Genomic DNA, 17,401 nt, shown 5'->3' on the forward strand with positions numbered 1-17,401 from the left:
AACAGAATAGGGATAAGGAGGTGGTTATTTGGAATTATGCTGATGCCACCCATACTATTAAATGTAGGGATCTGATATCTGAATTCAGAACTCTACAGTGCTGTTGTGGCAAGAGTCTGTTGCGCAGAAGCTCAGTTACTGGAGAAGTCACCAACATGTGGGTTACACTCATAAGCAAAGGATGTCTCTGACATAACTTGGGGCTATCAGAAGTTTGTCCTATATCTTTTTATCTTTATCAGCATTTTTACAATCATAGAAGCCACTGAAAAAGCTTAGATTCGGTCCTAACTGAAAGTAACACATCGTTCCTCACAGAAATGCATATATTAGGTCCTGACTCCAGTTGAATTAGGCACAAAGGTTAAGGTTGTGAGCTGTAGTTCCTCTGGTACAGGGTTTGATTTCCACAGCCCTCATTTGCTTTCTGTGATCTTGAGGAAGTCACTTAACCACACCTTGTTCCTAAGCTGCCCTGAGAAGAAACTTTGCATCCAGTGGGCCTACCTGGTAAACAAATAGGTGTTTTTACTACTATTGGTCATCACTGCTTATGCACAAGGAAGACTGGAGCAGAATAGAGGAAGTTGGTGATTACAGGATAGTCAAACAGAGTCACACTGGGTTGACCCTATACCTTTGTCAACATTATATAACAGTCGCTGAGTCTCATAAGAGTCTCTGTCTAAATAACACTCATAATAATTGAGGTTTCTTTCTCTGCTCAGATTATCTTCCAAGGTGTTCTCTTTCCCTGGAAAGTAAATCAGCTAAAGATCAGCTAAAGACTGTCATTTATTTGAATAACTTGTTCTTAAATAATCACATGAAGTGTGCAACAATGGTTTCTTCCTTGTCTTTTGATAGCACACATTACTGCTGTGTTGTCTGTCACAGTCTGTTATGTTTCTGGTTTTATGGTTCAGTGAAAAGCTGTCAGACCTATGTGGTACGATAGCATTGGTTTGAGGTTAATGTGTGTCAATGAACATTGGGACTACTGGCTTTCAGCATAATTTCTTCACATACATGTTACCATAAGGTACCATATAGGCGGTCCAGGGTTTTTAGGAAGGTCCTTCATGTCAACTGCTTTTGATGAAAAATGCAAGAAAATAATTCTGAAATTATTTACATCCGACTATAAGGAAAGGAAACAACACAGGTTCCTGTATTCAAAATGGCTCCTAATAATCTGTCTTCATGAAAAAGAACACCTGTTTCTGATAGTACAAAGAAATCTCCAAATTACAAAAGTATTACACTTTTCTGTATGGCCCATCAGTGAGATATCAGAGAGTGGGTTTGTATCATACAATTATCCACAAAAGGAAAGACATACATCAAGTATTAGCTGGTCAAAAACTGGAGCTAATCATTTGAAAAAATCCTGGGTGTGGTAGAAAAGCCAAATGATATGCAAGTGCATTGATGGTGACAATTTCCTAGGATGAAGAGTGAGGAGGTCAACATCTTGAAATAATTCTGTCTTTAGGAAGCTCTAGATATTTGTCAAACCTAGTGTAATCTTGCACTTTTCTTAATTTTTGGCATCAGACAGAAATGTGAATTAGAAACACTTGCCTATCTTAAGGGGCACACTGGCTCTGCTGTTCAGAAAGAGCATTGTTTTCATAAACTAAGCCAGCTTTTCTTCTTAGATTGGAGGGACCCACATAGGGGTCAGATGGAGGTGGCTATCACCATCATGCCCTTCTTCCAGTAGATATAACAGCAGCATATTTAGCAAGGCAAATAAAAATCCAACTCTAATGTTTTCTGAGAAAGGCTGGGTCTTTACTCTAGCAAATATATACATAAGAGTGTGGCAAAGGCAGCTCCTGTAAAACTAGCAACCACAAAGCTACAACCACACTTGATGCTGTCTCTTTTTTTAAAGAGGCACACTGATCTACCCAAGGCTATATCCTCCAGTTCATTAAGGATCCCGCACTGGTACTGCAGTATATGAGCATGAGAGCTAATGGCCCAGATGGCTAATGGGGCAGATGGTGATTACTAATAGAGAGGATGTGTACAATCTCTTCCCAAACCTGGCCAAAGTGTTACTCTCTGTATCATTCAGAAGACAAAAGGCAGCAGCTATTATTTTTCATCAGTTATGACATAAAGGATCTGTAAGAGCAGAATTAGGGGCTGAGATTTTATACTGAAACTTACCTTGATCCCGAACCTTGTAAAATCATCCAAACATCACTGGCGCAGGTGACTTGGAATCAGATGCTAAATAATATACTGAGAAATTGAACTGTAAGGAGTAATAGCTGGGTGCTCTAAGCTCCACTGAGTTCATCAGTTCAGCATGTCTCATCATTGGGAATGACAAAAGCTTAGTGGGCCATTTAAAATGTTATTTCACACAATTTAAAGTACCAAGGGAAACATTTCCAGGTAGGAACAATATAAAAGAATGAAAACCTTTATTTACAGAATGTATAGGAATGCCAAAAGAGAATCCAGTCTGTTCTGAAGGAGCTAAGGCATCATCCTCATTTTTCATTAAACTGAGAAAAGGAAGCCAGACTGACACAGTACAGGACATTTTTCCTGCTTTTTCTGTTTGACAAAAAACAGGTGCACAGTTGGGGGTTAAAGCCAATAAAGCCTGTTGCACCAGACTAAAACATTCCTGGGCAAGCTGGCACTATCATAAGTTGAGACCTCCACTGACATCTGTAGGACTGATATCTGATCCCCAAACCTTTTGCATCTGGGTATCAGAAGTCCACTTGAATGGAAGTTCGCTTCCTCTACATGAATGGTGACTATCTACAGCAAAAGGAAATTCAATAAGGGACAAACCTCTGATTGCATCTGGATTTACCAGCTGGGAAAGGAAATGTATGGCTCACAAAGGATGTCAGATGCCCAGCATCTAGAATGGGAGAGGGCTTTTTCACAATCATAAAACCTTCATCTTTAGCTGCCATTTTGACCATCATCTTAGTAATCAAAGCAGCCTGTGCACCAATCACTTTTCCTTGCAGAACTCCCTGTATGAGCAGCAGGGAAGCAGAAAACATCAAGCAAATACCCTACTGCAGAGTGTGCAAACTAGTCTGTGCACCAGAAAACTAGGCGAGGACATCATGGTCATGATTGACCGGTCCTGTACTGTGCCTGAAGGAACCTTTCCACATTTTAAACTTGTTTTTAATATCATGCTCATTTTACACTCCATGGCTCTTTTTTTATGTTTAGAAAATTTAAGAAAAAGTGAAGAGCGGAAGAAGGAGAATATTCAGAGATAAAAGTTGTGCTACATAAAATCCTGCAGATTCGCAGATCTGTATGCTAAAAATCATTTTGTAAAACACTGCAGAATGCCTGTATTATTAGTATTGAGGGCCTCTCTTAAATGTAGATCTAATGTTGTTAATCTTCTCCCCATTCATCACTGATGGGTTATCGGTTCCATCCTTGGAACCGAGTCGGCCTTGTAGCAAGCTCTCGTTAGCCAAAAAACTCTCAAGCTAAGTCTCTACCCAGAATGCCCCTCTCCCTGTTACCCCAGATCTCATTTTCCGCATAGCAGTAAAGCCGTGTTTCAGAAGAGCTCTCAGCTAAGTACATTTTATTAAAAATACAGAGCTATAATCTATGGGTTTTCTGTATTTTCTCTCTTTCCTTCGATAAATAGTTACTCTACTCACTTATCTTTACTGTCAGTATCTTCTAAAGTACCATCGTTGATACGGCCCTTTTTCCCTGAGTTGTTTCCCTCTTATTCTGTTTACTTTTAACTCTTAACAATAATAAGAGTGGATTCCAAGGGATACTTGGACATTTTTCTTTCTTGGGCTTGTTGTTCTTTTTCTTGTAATATTTTCCCTGTCACGATGTCAAAAAAAAAGGGGTGGGGAGGGAATGTCAGGATTTAAACTGTATTTTTTTATAAATGTAAATTACCTAATCATGACTTATTTTACGATTATGTGTACTTTTTGGGTGTGTTACATCTCTCTATACATCCTCCGGTGCAACATCTGTGTTTTTTTTTTCAACCAGCGCCCTCTTCATGTGTATGAAATAAATCCTGAAAGGAGTACTAAGGTCTTCCTTTTTCAGCAGCCTTTTTTTCTATTACTGAGGTCTCAACCCCTCCTATTAAAAGTGAAGAGGTTCCACTCACACTCTTTCACCATCGGGTGATAAGGGCAAACCGTTTTGGTTCCAGTATATACCTCAGCTCCGAGTCTCTCGACACCGAGCATGTTGAAACCTTTGGAACCACTGCCATCTTCAGCACAGATATAGCCCCTGGAACCAATCAACCAACGTACTAACACCTTGGTTCCAATAGCTACCTTGGCTCTGAGCTTTTTCCCTTGGCAATGAGTGTGTTGAAACCTTCGGAACGATTGCAGGCTTTGGCACAGACACAACACTTGGAACCGATCATCCAGCTCACTATCACTTTGGTTCCAGTAGCTACCTCGGCTCTGAGCCCCCCCCCCCCCCCAGCACCGAGCATGTTGATACCTTTAGAACTGATCATTCAGCTCACTATCACTTTGGTTCCAGTAACTACCTTGGCTTCATGCCTCTCCCTCGGCACCGATCATGTCGAGATCTTTGGAACCATTGCCAGCTAGGCACAGATACACCCTTTGGAACCGATCATTCAGCTCACTAACATTTGGTTCCAGTAGCCACCTCAGCTCCAAGTCTCCCCTCAGCACCAAGCATGTTAAAACCTTTGAAACTATTGCCAGCTTCGGCTCTCCCTCGACACCCTGCCAACTTTGGCACAGATACAGCCTTTGGAACAGATCATTGAGATCCATCCAACTTTGATTCCAATGCCCTCCTCGACTACGAGTCTATCTCTCAGCTCCGAACATGTTGAAACCTTTGGTGTCATTGCCAACTCCGGCACCGGCACAACCATTGGACCCGATTATCGATTCTTTTACCACTTCACTTCCAGTAGCTACCCCGGCTCCGAGTCCCCTCGGTGCCGAGCATTGTTTTTCATAACACCTTTAACACCAATTTTAAAGCTAGAAACCTCGTAACCATCAGTGGACCCTGATATCCTTCATCTATAGACCTGTCCCTAGGTCATGTATTCAGGACATGAGACACCCCAATTTCCCTTCCACAACATGTGGTGCACCCTGTGGACCAGCTTTTGTCAACGAGGGAGTTATCCACTCCTTCCAAGATCCATTCGGATCTGAAGTCTCCTGCTATGACACACTTTTGACACCCATTATCTTGGCACCGATACACCTTCTTTTTTTGGTTCCAATGTCATCCTTTGGTCCGCTGTCCTTACAGAGCCAACCCCTCCTCAATCTGGGGATTGGAGGACGGACGCTTCGGGTTGAGGCACAGAACCCTTTCTCCTCCTTTCTGCCCTCAGTATGGGGAGTCCTTGGCAGAAGACATGGATTATGTTCTTGGGGAGGGTCCTCCTCGATCACCTTCTTCGGAGACGTCCTTGAAACCAGGAAGCAGTGGGTGGTTAGCAACTCTTCATCTGAGGGGCCCGTGTTTCTACAGGCTTTTTGCACTAGCTCATCATGGTGAGCGCATGAAAGAGCCCTCACACCTTTAACACTATTCTCCATAGACTGGACAAATACTTTTCCCCAGTCAGCATTGGCCCTAAGGGTTACCAGTTGACGCTATGGTGCTCACAGTGGCCACTTAGAAGGTCATGGCTGAAAGAAATCCCACTGTTCATCTGCCCAACAGGGAGATCTGGGTGGTAGCCAGACTGGGAAAGCGGGCTTTCCTTCACAGATGTTTACTGTACGAACAATGAACTATTTGGCAGTTGTCGCTAGGCTCCGGAGGGACCTGATAACGGAGCTATCTGGATCACTCACAGGACTGTTGTCTGATGAGATCAGAGACAAGTGGACTTCGCGGTTCGCAACCCGGGAATCAATACCCAACCCACTCATGAGGTTAAACCCACATTCGACTAAAGGAGTGGCTGGGGCAGCAGATTCAGGCTTTGTCATGACACGTCATGCCTGTGTGCGCATTTGTGACTTTGAGGACTCCTTTGATTCTTCTTTGAATACCTCCATTAAAGCATCATCCCTTTTCAGTTCCAAAGTAAAGGACATAGGTGCTAACTAGATGGAACACTATGTCTACTGTAGGCATACACCCTTTAAGAATCACAGGAGTGGAAAATCGGGACACAAATCTTAGTCCTTTCATCCCCCTCATGGCGATGATACCCCCAAGGACAAAGGTGGCAATTATGGAAGACACCATTACTCAGACAAAAGGGGTCACCATAATCAAGGCTATAGAGACCCCCTCTTCAGACAACCTTATCAGCGTTCCTGAGGAGCACCCCGATCCTTTTCCTTCAGAAGCGATCAGGTCGTTTTTCTCTGTGCACCAAACGGCCAAGCTCACTTCATTCCCTATTTTTCATCTTAAAAAATAAATAAATAAATTATATATATATATATATATATATATATATATATATATATATATATATATATATATCTACAGAAAAGGTTATCCAACCTGTTCCACCAGACCAGCAAAGATCTGGATTCTAATCAAAATTCTTTTTTGTGCCTAAAAAGACAGAGGACTGGAGACCTATTCTGGGTCTCAGCAGTTCAAACAACTTGTCAAACAAACTGAAATTCTGAATGGTCACCGTTCAGACCATTCTCCCCCTTTGTTTTTTTTGGAAGGAGACAATTGGATGTGTGCAATACATCTCCCGGATATGTATTACCATATCAAGATGGATAAATGCCCCAGAAGTCTACTCCGCTTCCTTTTAGTGGCTAGTCACTATCTTTCATGCCCTGCCGTCCGGCCTCGCTACAACCCCAGCGTGCTCACGGAATGCATTACAGTGGTCACAAATTACTTGAATCTGCAAGGACTCTGGGTATTTCCATATTCAGACAACTGGCTCCTCAAACCCCAAGCCTCCCAGTAACTGCACTGCTTCATACTCTCTCTCTAGTGTGACTCTTTGGAATTATAATACATTGGGAATAGTCAAAGCTCACTCCTATGCAACAGATAATCTTTGGAGCTGTTTTCAACACCCAGTCTTGTCTAGTAACGCTCCCAGATCTCAGGCAACAGCATCTCACACTTCAGCTCCAGCTGATACTCTGACAAACGACAGTCTCAGCCAGGGAAGTACTTCATACCCTTGTTTCAGTGGCAGCTTCGATCCCTTTCATGCTTCTAGTGAAGCTACATACGCGGATCCTGTCATGGCTCCTTTGCAATGCTTCCTTAACTATCACTCTCTCTATTATCAGATTCCAATATCCAACTCTTGCAAACATGGCTTATTTGGTGGATGATGCCAAATGCAGTGCTTTAGAGTCACCCATTGTAACCTCTTCAGTCCACAACCATGGTGATCATAGATGCTTCTCTAATCGGGTGAGGAGCCGTTCTCAGGAAAAGACAGTCTAAGGCACATGGTATTCCTCAGAAGACCACCTGCATATCAGTGTTCTGGATCAAAGAGCAGTACTGTTAGCATTGCAGACCTTAGATCTGGCTCTCCCCTCTGGGACTTTTTGAAATGTAGTCAGACAGTATGTCAGTGGTAGGTATGGTATTTCCACAAGCAAGGTGTAACCTTGTTCTACCTTATGAGGCAAAACCAATGGGTTTTTTGTTTATCGGCGATAGCTTTCAACCATTTCTGATATCGCACATCCCATGGAGTTCCAGCGCAATTACAGACATCTGAGCAGAAGCTTTCTACAGCCTCATGAATGGTTGCTCAACCTCGAGGTGGCGACTGAAATATTTAGCCACATGGGCCAACTTTGCTGCAATCTCTTTGGCTCTTTTGGCTCTCTTTCTAACAACGAGTGTAACATCGGTTGAAATGCAAAGTAATTCTCAGACCTCCCTTTTGGCCTTGACAAGTGTGGTCCTTCCTTTCTTTGGCCCAGCCTGGTATATCCACCTTGGTCTCTGGCTCCCCTTCCAGATTTGATAGTTCAACCCCCTTATGCCTTTTGTTTATGCAAAGCCTTCCTTAAAGGAATTTCCTCATCTCAGGCCATCTTTCAAATAACTTCTAGAGCCTTGCACCCTAGTCCTTCACTCCTTGAAACAAAAAATGTTTGAACCAGATGCGAAACGTGGCATAATTTTTTAATTTTGGAAATGTTTATTTTTGATAGCCTTCATGTCTGCCAGAAGAATCTCAGACTTGCAGACCTTGTGTATAAAGCACTCAACCTGGTTTTCATAAAGGCAGAGTATCATATCGGACACATCCATCCTTTCTCCTCTGAGTTATTTCTGATTCTTTCCGGGAACCAGGTTTGCCTTCACTCCTTAGATGTACACAGGCAACTGAGTTTTTACATAGATGGGGCTAATGTTTTTCTAAAGTCTGAACGAGGGAGGATCCATCCTTTTGCCCCTAAGTGATTTCTGATATTTTTCCTTTAACCAGATTCGCCTTCACTCCTTAGATGTACAAATGCAACAGATTTTTACCTAGATGGGACTAAATCTATACGCAAGTCAGATCAACTTTTCATTTCCTTTTCTGGCCAAAGGAAGGGATTAGCTGTGTCAAAGGTCACCTTATCAAAATGGCTCAGAGACTGTATTTCCTTTCTTACTCACGTACAAATGAGCCTGGACCTCATAATATCAAGCACATTCGACTAGAGCTATAGCAACTTCTGTAGCTTTCCACTCCAGAGCCTCTATGGACGACATCTGCGCAGCAGCCATTTGGGCTAAACCATACACCTTCATCAAACATTATAAGTTGGATATGGTCTCCAGGGCAAGAGCTGCCTTCGGCTCAATGGTGCTCTGGAATATTCTTTCATAAGGGCCACCCAGGTTCCTCAAGGTAGCTTGGGATTCTGTCCCATCAGTGATGAATGGGAAGAAGATTAACAACATTAGATAAAGAAGTTATGTCTTACCATAACGTTCCATCTACTTCCATTCATCACTTCCCCCATCCGTCCCCCAACAAAGGTTCCTGGGGGATGCTTTGGGTTTATGTAGTGCCTTAGGTTATTTGCGTAGAAGTGGCCTGCGTTTTACTTACTTTTCTCTAGCAAACTCGATCTGAGGTAACAGGGAGAGGGGCATTCTGGGTAGAGACTTAGCTCGAGAGTTTTTGGCTAACGCAAGCTTGCTACAAGGCGGACTCAGTTCTGAGGACAGGACTGATAACCCATCAGTGATGAATGGAAGTAGATCAACAACATAGATGGAATGTTATGGAAAGACATAACTTCTTTTTATTTATCTATTTTATAAAACAAATGCTTCCTATTAAAACATTGGCGTGAAAATTATAAGAGTTTCAAAAGAAAGTATCAAAACCTAAAAAAAATGAAATTCATAAGTCTGAAATAATACTAAAGATATACCCAAAAGCAAATATAAAACAAACTTAACATAAATATAAAATATAAACTTAACATGTCAAATGAAAATAAATACATATATACATGCATACATACATACTGCTATGGTGTTTGTGTTGTCTACATGTATACATTTTAACTTCAAAGTCATACAATCTTCGGTAAAAGGCAAACTTTGGTTTCAATACAAAAACTGTTGACTGTAATTTTGTCTACTAAGTAAATGCTTTGTGTTTGTTTTCACTGAAACATTCACTATTATTTATGGATTATGATATTCACTCTTCTGTATTTCAGTCTTGTGGGATTTTGTTTTCAGTTTTAGGAGTCTTAGTCAACACTGCTTCAATTTTATAAATGAGAACCAAAATAATCACAAAGTGATAAACTTTTGGGGGTATCTATATCTATACCACAGTGATTTTCTGGTAATAAGAGGAAAATAATTAAACAAAAGCAGCATAAGGTTTCAAACATAACTATCAAGACAGTGTAAAATGCCACCAAAGGTTAACATTTCAAACTGCTATGAGATTATGGAGTGCAGAAACAACAATCAAAGTTACCAGACTGACTGTTCTTTTCAGAAGCAAGGAAGAGATGAGTACACAGCTGTTCTTCTGTTATCACCAGGCTCTCTCGAAAATCCAAGCTCTGAGACTGTTGCAGCTACATACCTACAAAAAATGCCAGTTGCTAGAAAAGATCTTCCTGATGAACTGTGGTATGTCTCCAGCTTTTTTATTCCTAGATACAATAAGATCCTTTTTTGAGTTATTCCCCTGCTGACCACCAAGCCCTCCATCTGGCTGAGTTTTCATTACCCAGGGTAAGAGCCCTTCAGTCCATTCATTCCCCAGGGGAATTGCAATGTAGTAGAGTGTGATGCAGTTATCCACTCTAGGGATTAGGGTTTTTAGTTAGGGTCTATGCTCCAGATACATGTCCAAAGCATCCAAGGGGAGGACATGCAATGGACCTTTCTGAGGTATGACCACACCTCCCCATGTGACACACATACAGGCAAGACCCCCTTCATAGCAGCACCTTTAGTGTGATCCTCAGTGCAGACTAGGGATTCTATTACCAAATGTGCACCTGGACATATGCCTCCCTCCCTTCCCCACAAAGACAGGCAAAGTTCCTCTCCCACCACCACATCAGCTGCTCCACATGCCAGAGATGCTACCTGAATTCAGGTCATCCGGACCACAGGCAGAGCTTTAACCCTGTACCCCAGTGTTGCTGGCCACTGTAATATGAATTTCTGCATCAATGGTCCTTATGATGAACACAGACAGATGTCTGTAGAAAAAATACACTATCCAGAAAGAAGACACTATCCAGAAAGAAGTATTGGGAAAATGTTTTGATTTAATAAGACAAAGAGAATAAAAGAAAAAGATGTGGACAATGTGTGGAAAGTAAATGGTGGTACAAATAAATGTTGGTGAAAATGATACAATTATAAATTGTTTCTGTTTTTGGAGAGATTTATTTTTATGCGTTGTATGTAATAGCAGGGGTGCACTGTATGTTAGGAAGGTATATTTTGGTTTTATTTCAATACAATACCCCTAGCCTTTTTTTGATAATTTTCTATAACATCCATATGAACTACCACCAACCTAGGCAGGTGGGATTTGGGTTTAGTGTCTGATTCAAAGGATAGCACCACAGAATTGCAGCAATCTCCCTCATGCTATATATACTACAGTGTTAGTACTGGAGTACAAACACAAGCATTTGATGAGGGGAGTGCACATAACCTATAACTTTCTTTTTGGTCTTCCAGGTATCAACAATGAGTAAAATCTCTACTAGGTGACTAATTGTGATGAACCACTGACACCAATGCTGATGACTTGGGTAGATACACCAATAATGGTCGGTTTTATTCTGTGGGCTCTAATCTGAGGTGAGCTGAAGACCAGCAATGCTGAATGGCAACAGTACACAAGGCAGCAATGATGTCGGTAAAAGGTAGTAACTGTATCTGGCCAACTGGATTTGAGTAAATTTGCTGCAAACTATCTTCAGATTCAGCAAATACTCAACTAATGTAAGGGAAAGAATGCAGAGATAGCCATACCCAGCCCAGTAGCCATGAACTCCAAAGCCAATATAACTGTCAGTCAGGGCTTAGTATGTTCAACTTCATGCTGGTCTATCTGTTGGTGGAAAGACTTATGGGTTTCTCTAGTTTCTCTGTGTGGAGACTTCTTTGGTTGCACTCCCTTTCTTATACCTGAAGAAGTATTGCTGAGGTACTTTTCTTTTCCCTTCTGCCTTCCTTCCTTCCTCTGAAAAGACTGAGAGGGTTACTTTATCTTTCTCAAGAGATGACTTCTTTTGGTGTGTGCTGCTTTTCTGTGGTACTTTGTACCTTCTCTTTGTTCCTGTGATAAGAGGCATTACCAGGTTGTTACAACTTTTCTTGTTTCTGACCACTTCCATTATTTGATTTTTAGTCTTGCTTAGCTGAATCACAACAGGACGCAGCTACTTCCTTCTTCACTGTTTAAAGTTTCTTCTAAAGGAGGTAAGCTTCAGTGAGGTATGCCTGCCACTCAAAAGCCAAAAGGCTAAATTTCTGACGTGAGTGGGAATGTTAGTTATGAAGCCCATGGCAGAAGAGAAAGCAGACATGTATAACAAAGGAGGGGATACAACACCCATACTTGCATTCACTAAAAGCAATGCAACCCCAGAAATAAAGGTAAGGATAAGTTATACATTGAAAAAAAAAGCAAAACAGTTTGAAATACATGAAACATACATTATAGGACTACAGAAGCTCAATGTAAGCAGTGATGCTCAATGTAAGCAGTGATGTCTCTCTACTCTATGGTAGGAAATAACTGAGGGGAGAGAGAGGTGTACACACTCAGTGTCATCAAAGCTGATGTTTGTTGGTGCATTAGGGAAGACCTCTAGAAAGTTCGTACCTCATAACAATTTGTTTTTGCTAGGCAGAGTTCTGCATTATGCAACTACTAAAAGAGCCACCCTGAAGAAAAAAAAACATGCATTACTACAGTATTTTAAAGTACTGAAAAGTTTCACTGTGTACATTACCAGTGGCAGGTAGATATGTGAACATCTGGTACTGGCTTCTCTTCCGCTTTCCATTGCAGACATAAAAGTTGACTTGTACAGGACTAGTAATCCTTTGATTACGGAAAGGAGGGATTTCAACTAGCAGTGTATTCTGCAACAGGATATCAGAAGAAGTATAACATCATTTAAGAGACTCAAGCCATTTCCACTGATTCTTAGTTTTAGGAAACCCAATATTCATAGCAAGACCCATTCAGCCTCTCATTATAAAAATACACAACTTTCCTAAACATCTGAAAATTAAAACAGCAGCAGTACTATTAAGCTATAAGCCAGAAACAAGAATAGTTTTTGGTGCACATTATCAATGCAAACTATTCATACAGAACTAAAGCAACCATCAATATCTGCAGGTGATGTCAATTTCATAGAACAGAAGGATAAATCCTGGACTATGGCCTAGATGACTTAGGACTGACTGGCGGTCTGGGCATGGAACGTGGGAGCCAGGAAGGATGGGACTTAGTGGCCTCTTTTGGCTTGCCCACCATGGAGGAAGACAAGCTGCTTGGCCCACTGACTTACTGATGCTTACAGAATACTGGACATCATAGCAAGCTTTAAAAGCAACAGGTGGGCCAGATGTTCAAGTACCTTCTAAGCAGAATATGCACCATGTCTGCAGCTGGATGTGTGCAGAAGTGTACATGCTCTAGAGGCTAGTATTGCAGGTCTTAGATGAAAAGCTACCATGGCGATAGGAGGTAGGTTCTGTCTACAACCTGCACCATACTGCCACTGGGAGTGTCATGTAGTTTAACAGTCTGGGGAAAATTAAGGTGCACTCTCAAATACAGATGGTCTCATTTGGGAAGGCTGGAGCCAAACACTTATGCAAATGGGACAAAGGGACCCACCAAAAGTATGTATAGCAGACAGCACTAGCAGGGTGACACTGAAGACTGGGGACTGATCTCCCTTCATGGTTAACTGGATGACGTCCTCCCTGTGTTATCAGAAGGAGATGACTATTGGTAGGCATGGCTGCAATATGGACATGTTGCATACTGTACATTTTGTTAATGAAACATAAAGAGAAGCAGCTATCTAGTTTTGTGGAATCACAAACTTTTGTTAATAACTTTGAAACATGTAACAGCACAAACTGGATTCTACAGTTATAAATAAGCTTGACTCTACTCAAAAAGTAAAGATAATATTGCAAATAGATGATTGAAAAAGCTAATTGGCTACCTGTGAAACAATGCGATGACTTTATACTTGCATCAACTATTTAAACTTATCAAGAATGGCACCTTCCCTCTACTAGGTTCCAGACTGTTCAGAGATGCACCGACATAAAACCTTTGACATTCTAACCACTCATATCCTCTCCTCCAACCTCCCAAAACTAGGCTTCAGCACAGACCATGCTTTGTCAGCCCTTGATCCCAAACTGTGGGAACCTCACTCTTCTTTTCTTAAAGAACACTCTGCTTACCACATTTTCTGTTCACAAATAAAAGCACATTTCAAGACTCTAGGAAAATGCAACTGCTGTTTCTCTGGTATGTAACTTAACCTCTTCATTCCCTTATTCTGACTTCTTACCTTGCTCTGATTCTGTTTTTCATTGTGATTCTTTCAGCATGCCAGCTCTGATGCCACTCCATATACGCAAGTATATATTGTGTTTTCAGGCACTCTGTATATAATGACATTTTTCTATTGCTTTTATACCCTCAAGCCAACTATGAAATTAATTTTGTATACAATATATGTATATTGCAGTTCACTATTCTCTCTCTATATATAATGTCATGTATATATTGTGTTTTCCCCAGGTTGTGACTCAAATGGATCCAGTGGGATCAGTGGTCTACCCTGATTAACAAATTCAAAATAAATAAATAAAATAACCTGGATTTAAAATCTAAGCAGGACATATGTATTTCACTCACAGAATTGCAAGTAATAAAATAGTAGATGCTTACAGACTTCTGCATTTCCTTGTCAGTCTTTGCTTCCATCTCCCATACATGGTGACCATCTGAAAGCAAGCAAAACAAACATTTTAAGATTAAAAGAAACAATCAATTAAAATAAAACTTTACTACAAACATACGTATCAGTCTACTGACTTGAATCACATGTATGTATGTATTACTCTCTCATGTTGTGCCTTGCACTTCTTACCTTGAAAATAAAAGACTGAATACAATAAAATTATATTTGCTTTTGATTTACAGTTATTCATGCTTTACTGCATTACACATTTCTTGAAAAGAATGGATTATGCATAATACAGGTCAGTTGTCAAGACTGCACCTACCTGGTTATCACAGCTAAATAAATATATAATTAAATAAATATGACATGCACAGTGCTGCTCTGATTATACATTTCTCAAACATCCACGGACTTCTTTAACTGAAATGGTAAAATCACAAGGGATGCAAAAACCAACATTCTGGAACTCATCCAGTCTCTTAAAGTGTGCCGTACTGCAACCCTTGCTTGTTAAGAAGGATGAAAACATGTGCTGAAATTAAGTATCACATTTCTTCTTTTGCTCTTAATTTTATTCTTCACGCACTGAACCATTGAAACCAGAATTATAGCCTCAAGCAGTGCTTCTACCATAGCTACAAAACGTTTATGCTAGGAAAGTTATTGATACAGAACTGATAGCCTTTGTGCCAACCAATGCTCCTGTTCACAGAGAGTTATACTACCATGCTGAGAAAACAGTGTTTCAAGTCAGTCATCAAAAACAAAAAGACATTTTTTACAGCAGAAGGATATGTCTGAGTGAAAAGAAAAAATCAATAGGCATTTTATATTTATTTCTTAGGTTTTTCAACACTTTTCTGAAGTGATACATGCACAGTTTTGTTGAAAAGTCTCTGCTATTTTGATAAGTCCGCCATGATAACTCAGTACTGTTAGGATGTTCTCTTTACAGATTAGCTGTCTTGTCAGATTACTGTGTGATTAATAATCATCACAACCACATACACACACACACACACACACACACACACACACACACACACACACACACACACACACACACACACACACACACACACACACACACAGATTATAGACAGATTTCACAAATAAAAAACAAGCCTTTTGAATGAGTTATTATTATGTCATTATGGACAATGAAGTTAAATTAAAAGTTAATGATCAGAGGGTTAATACTAAATATCAAGCTATGATTAACAATGTTGCTAAATTTGAATGCCACTTAAAAGTCATTAAATAAAAGAAGTTGCAGCAAAATATTGATGACTTCAACAACAATCAGATTGTTTTCTTGACCTAAGTTTAAACCTCGAGATACAGCAGCCAATGCTGACACTTGACAAAAGCTTGTTGTGATAGCAGAACGCAAACAAACTAATGGTGAGAAGGTTAAAAGCTATAGTACCGCTTCCAGTGTCATGGCTGAATCCTTAGATTTTCCCACACTCCCAGAAAGTGTAATGGAACTGACATACCAGCATCATTCAGCCAGATGAGGGAGGACATGTGGAAGAAATCGAGGAAGAGAACAGAGTAGGCACACTAATAATCCACCGATGAAGACACGCAGCAAGTCGAGGAATTAGGCAACTTAGTTTATAACATGTCATCTATCATCACTTATCAGCAGATTGATGTTCCTAATAGGGGTTTGCCCTTTATTCCTTCAATGGACAGTGGCTTGGATGATATTATCAGAAATCTGAAACTATTTGCAAGAAATGTCACTCTTAAGGCAATTTTCAAAAGTAGTGATGTTGATAATAATATCTGTATTTTTAAGAAAATTATCACATTTTCTCCCAAAAATCATCCCCTAGTTGTCATATTTCTCAAAACTTGTAAAAACAAAATATATATTATAATTTGTCAAAAGATTAACCCCAGGATTCAATAACGCCTACACTAAGTGTACAACATTCTGAGTGAACATGCAACACAGGCATAACTCGCTCCTTCTTCATCCTAATTTTATTTTTCCTTCTGATTTTCTTGCAGCTTTAAATACTGACAGGGATTCAATAGGGTTAACACAAAGTGTAGACTACATGTACACTTAGTGTAATCTTTCTGAGTAACTAGAAAGCACAAAAGATTTAGTAGGGATGTTCTTGAATACAGATAGCATACACTTAGTGTAGATGTTATTGAATCTGGCCCTAATTCTTTATGCTGTGAGAAATTATGAATAATGAATTTTTGGAAGTTAAGGCAGCAGATAAGGGTGGTGCTATAGTTAATATGGATAAAGAGTTTTATGTACATAAAATGCAGGATATTTTGGAAGATAAACATAAATATGGAGGTATATTTGAGGGCGCTTTAAAAGATACAGAGTCTAAGGTCAAAAATACCATATATGGTATATTCATGGGTACTCTGGTATCTCCTTAATTGTTTGAATATTTTCATGTATTACATCTGCCCAGTGTTTATGGCTTATCAAAACACCTAAATCATTACTAGATCCTCCTTTATGGTCAACTGTATCAAGTTCAGGCTGGTTGACTAAGCCTCTTTCTATGTTGAAGAACAACTAAAATTACTGGAAGATAATGTTCCTAGTGGTTTAAAGGATACTCAGCATTTTTTAAGTAGTTTGTATACCTGGCATGATACCAACAGTTATCCCGAATATATATGGAACTGAAAATATCCATATTGTTTCATCAATGAATAGTGAGTTTTCCAACACATGCATCAACCTGATGTATTGCCTTGCTTGAACTGATTTTAGAGAATAATGTATTATGTTTTAAGGGAAGATGCTCCTACAAGTTACTGGAATAGCTATGGGAACAGCATGTGCTAACAGTTATGCTAATTTGGTGCTAACTGTATGGCAGAGTGAACATTATTTATGTGGACATGGATATATCAATAATAATGTCTGTTATTTCAGATTTATTAATGACTTG

At 40.1% G+C, this 17,401-nt stretch overlaps 1 protein-coding gene across 2 annotated transcripts in view; it reads right to left on the reverse strand.

Moving 5' to 3' along the window:
- Positions 1-17,401, reverse strand: part of NFATC1 (nuclear factor of activated T cells 1) — a 1,564,586-nt gene that overhangs the window by 570,638 nt on the left and 976,547 nt on the right. For both annotated transcript variants that reach the window (XM_044066987.1, XM_044066986.1), the window contains exons 7-8: positions 14,444-14,499; positions 12,468-12,600 (exon numbers count right to left, since the gene is read on the reverse strand). In XM_044066987.1, coding sequence (XP_043922922.1) covers positions 12,468-12,600; positions 14,444-14,499 — 189 coding nt within the window. The remainder of the gene's footprint in view (positions 1-12,467; positions 12,601-14,443; positions 14,500-17,401) is intronic.

Source organism: Protopterus annectens, chromosome 3.part1, assembly GCF_019279795.1.
Source record: "Protopterus annectens isolate FY-2018-M chromosome 3.part1, PAN1.0, whole genome shotgun sequence".
NCBI classification, from domain to species: domain Eukaryota; kingdom Metazoa; phylum Chordata; order Ceratodontiformes; family Protopteridae; genus Protopterus; species Protopterus annectens.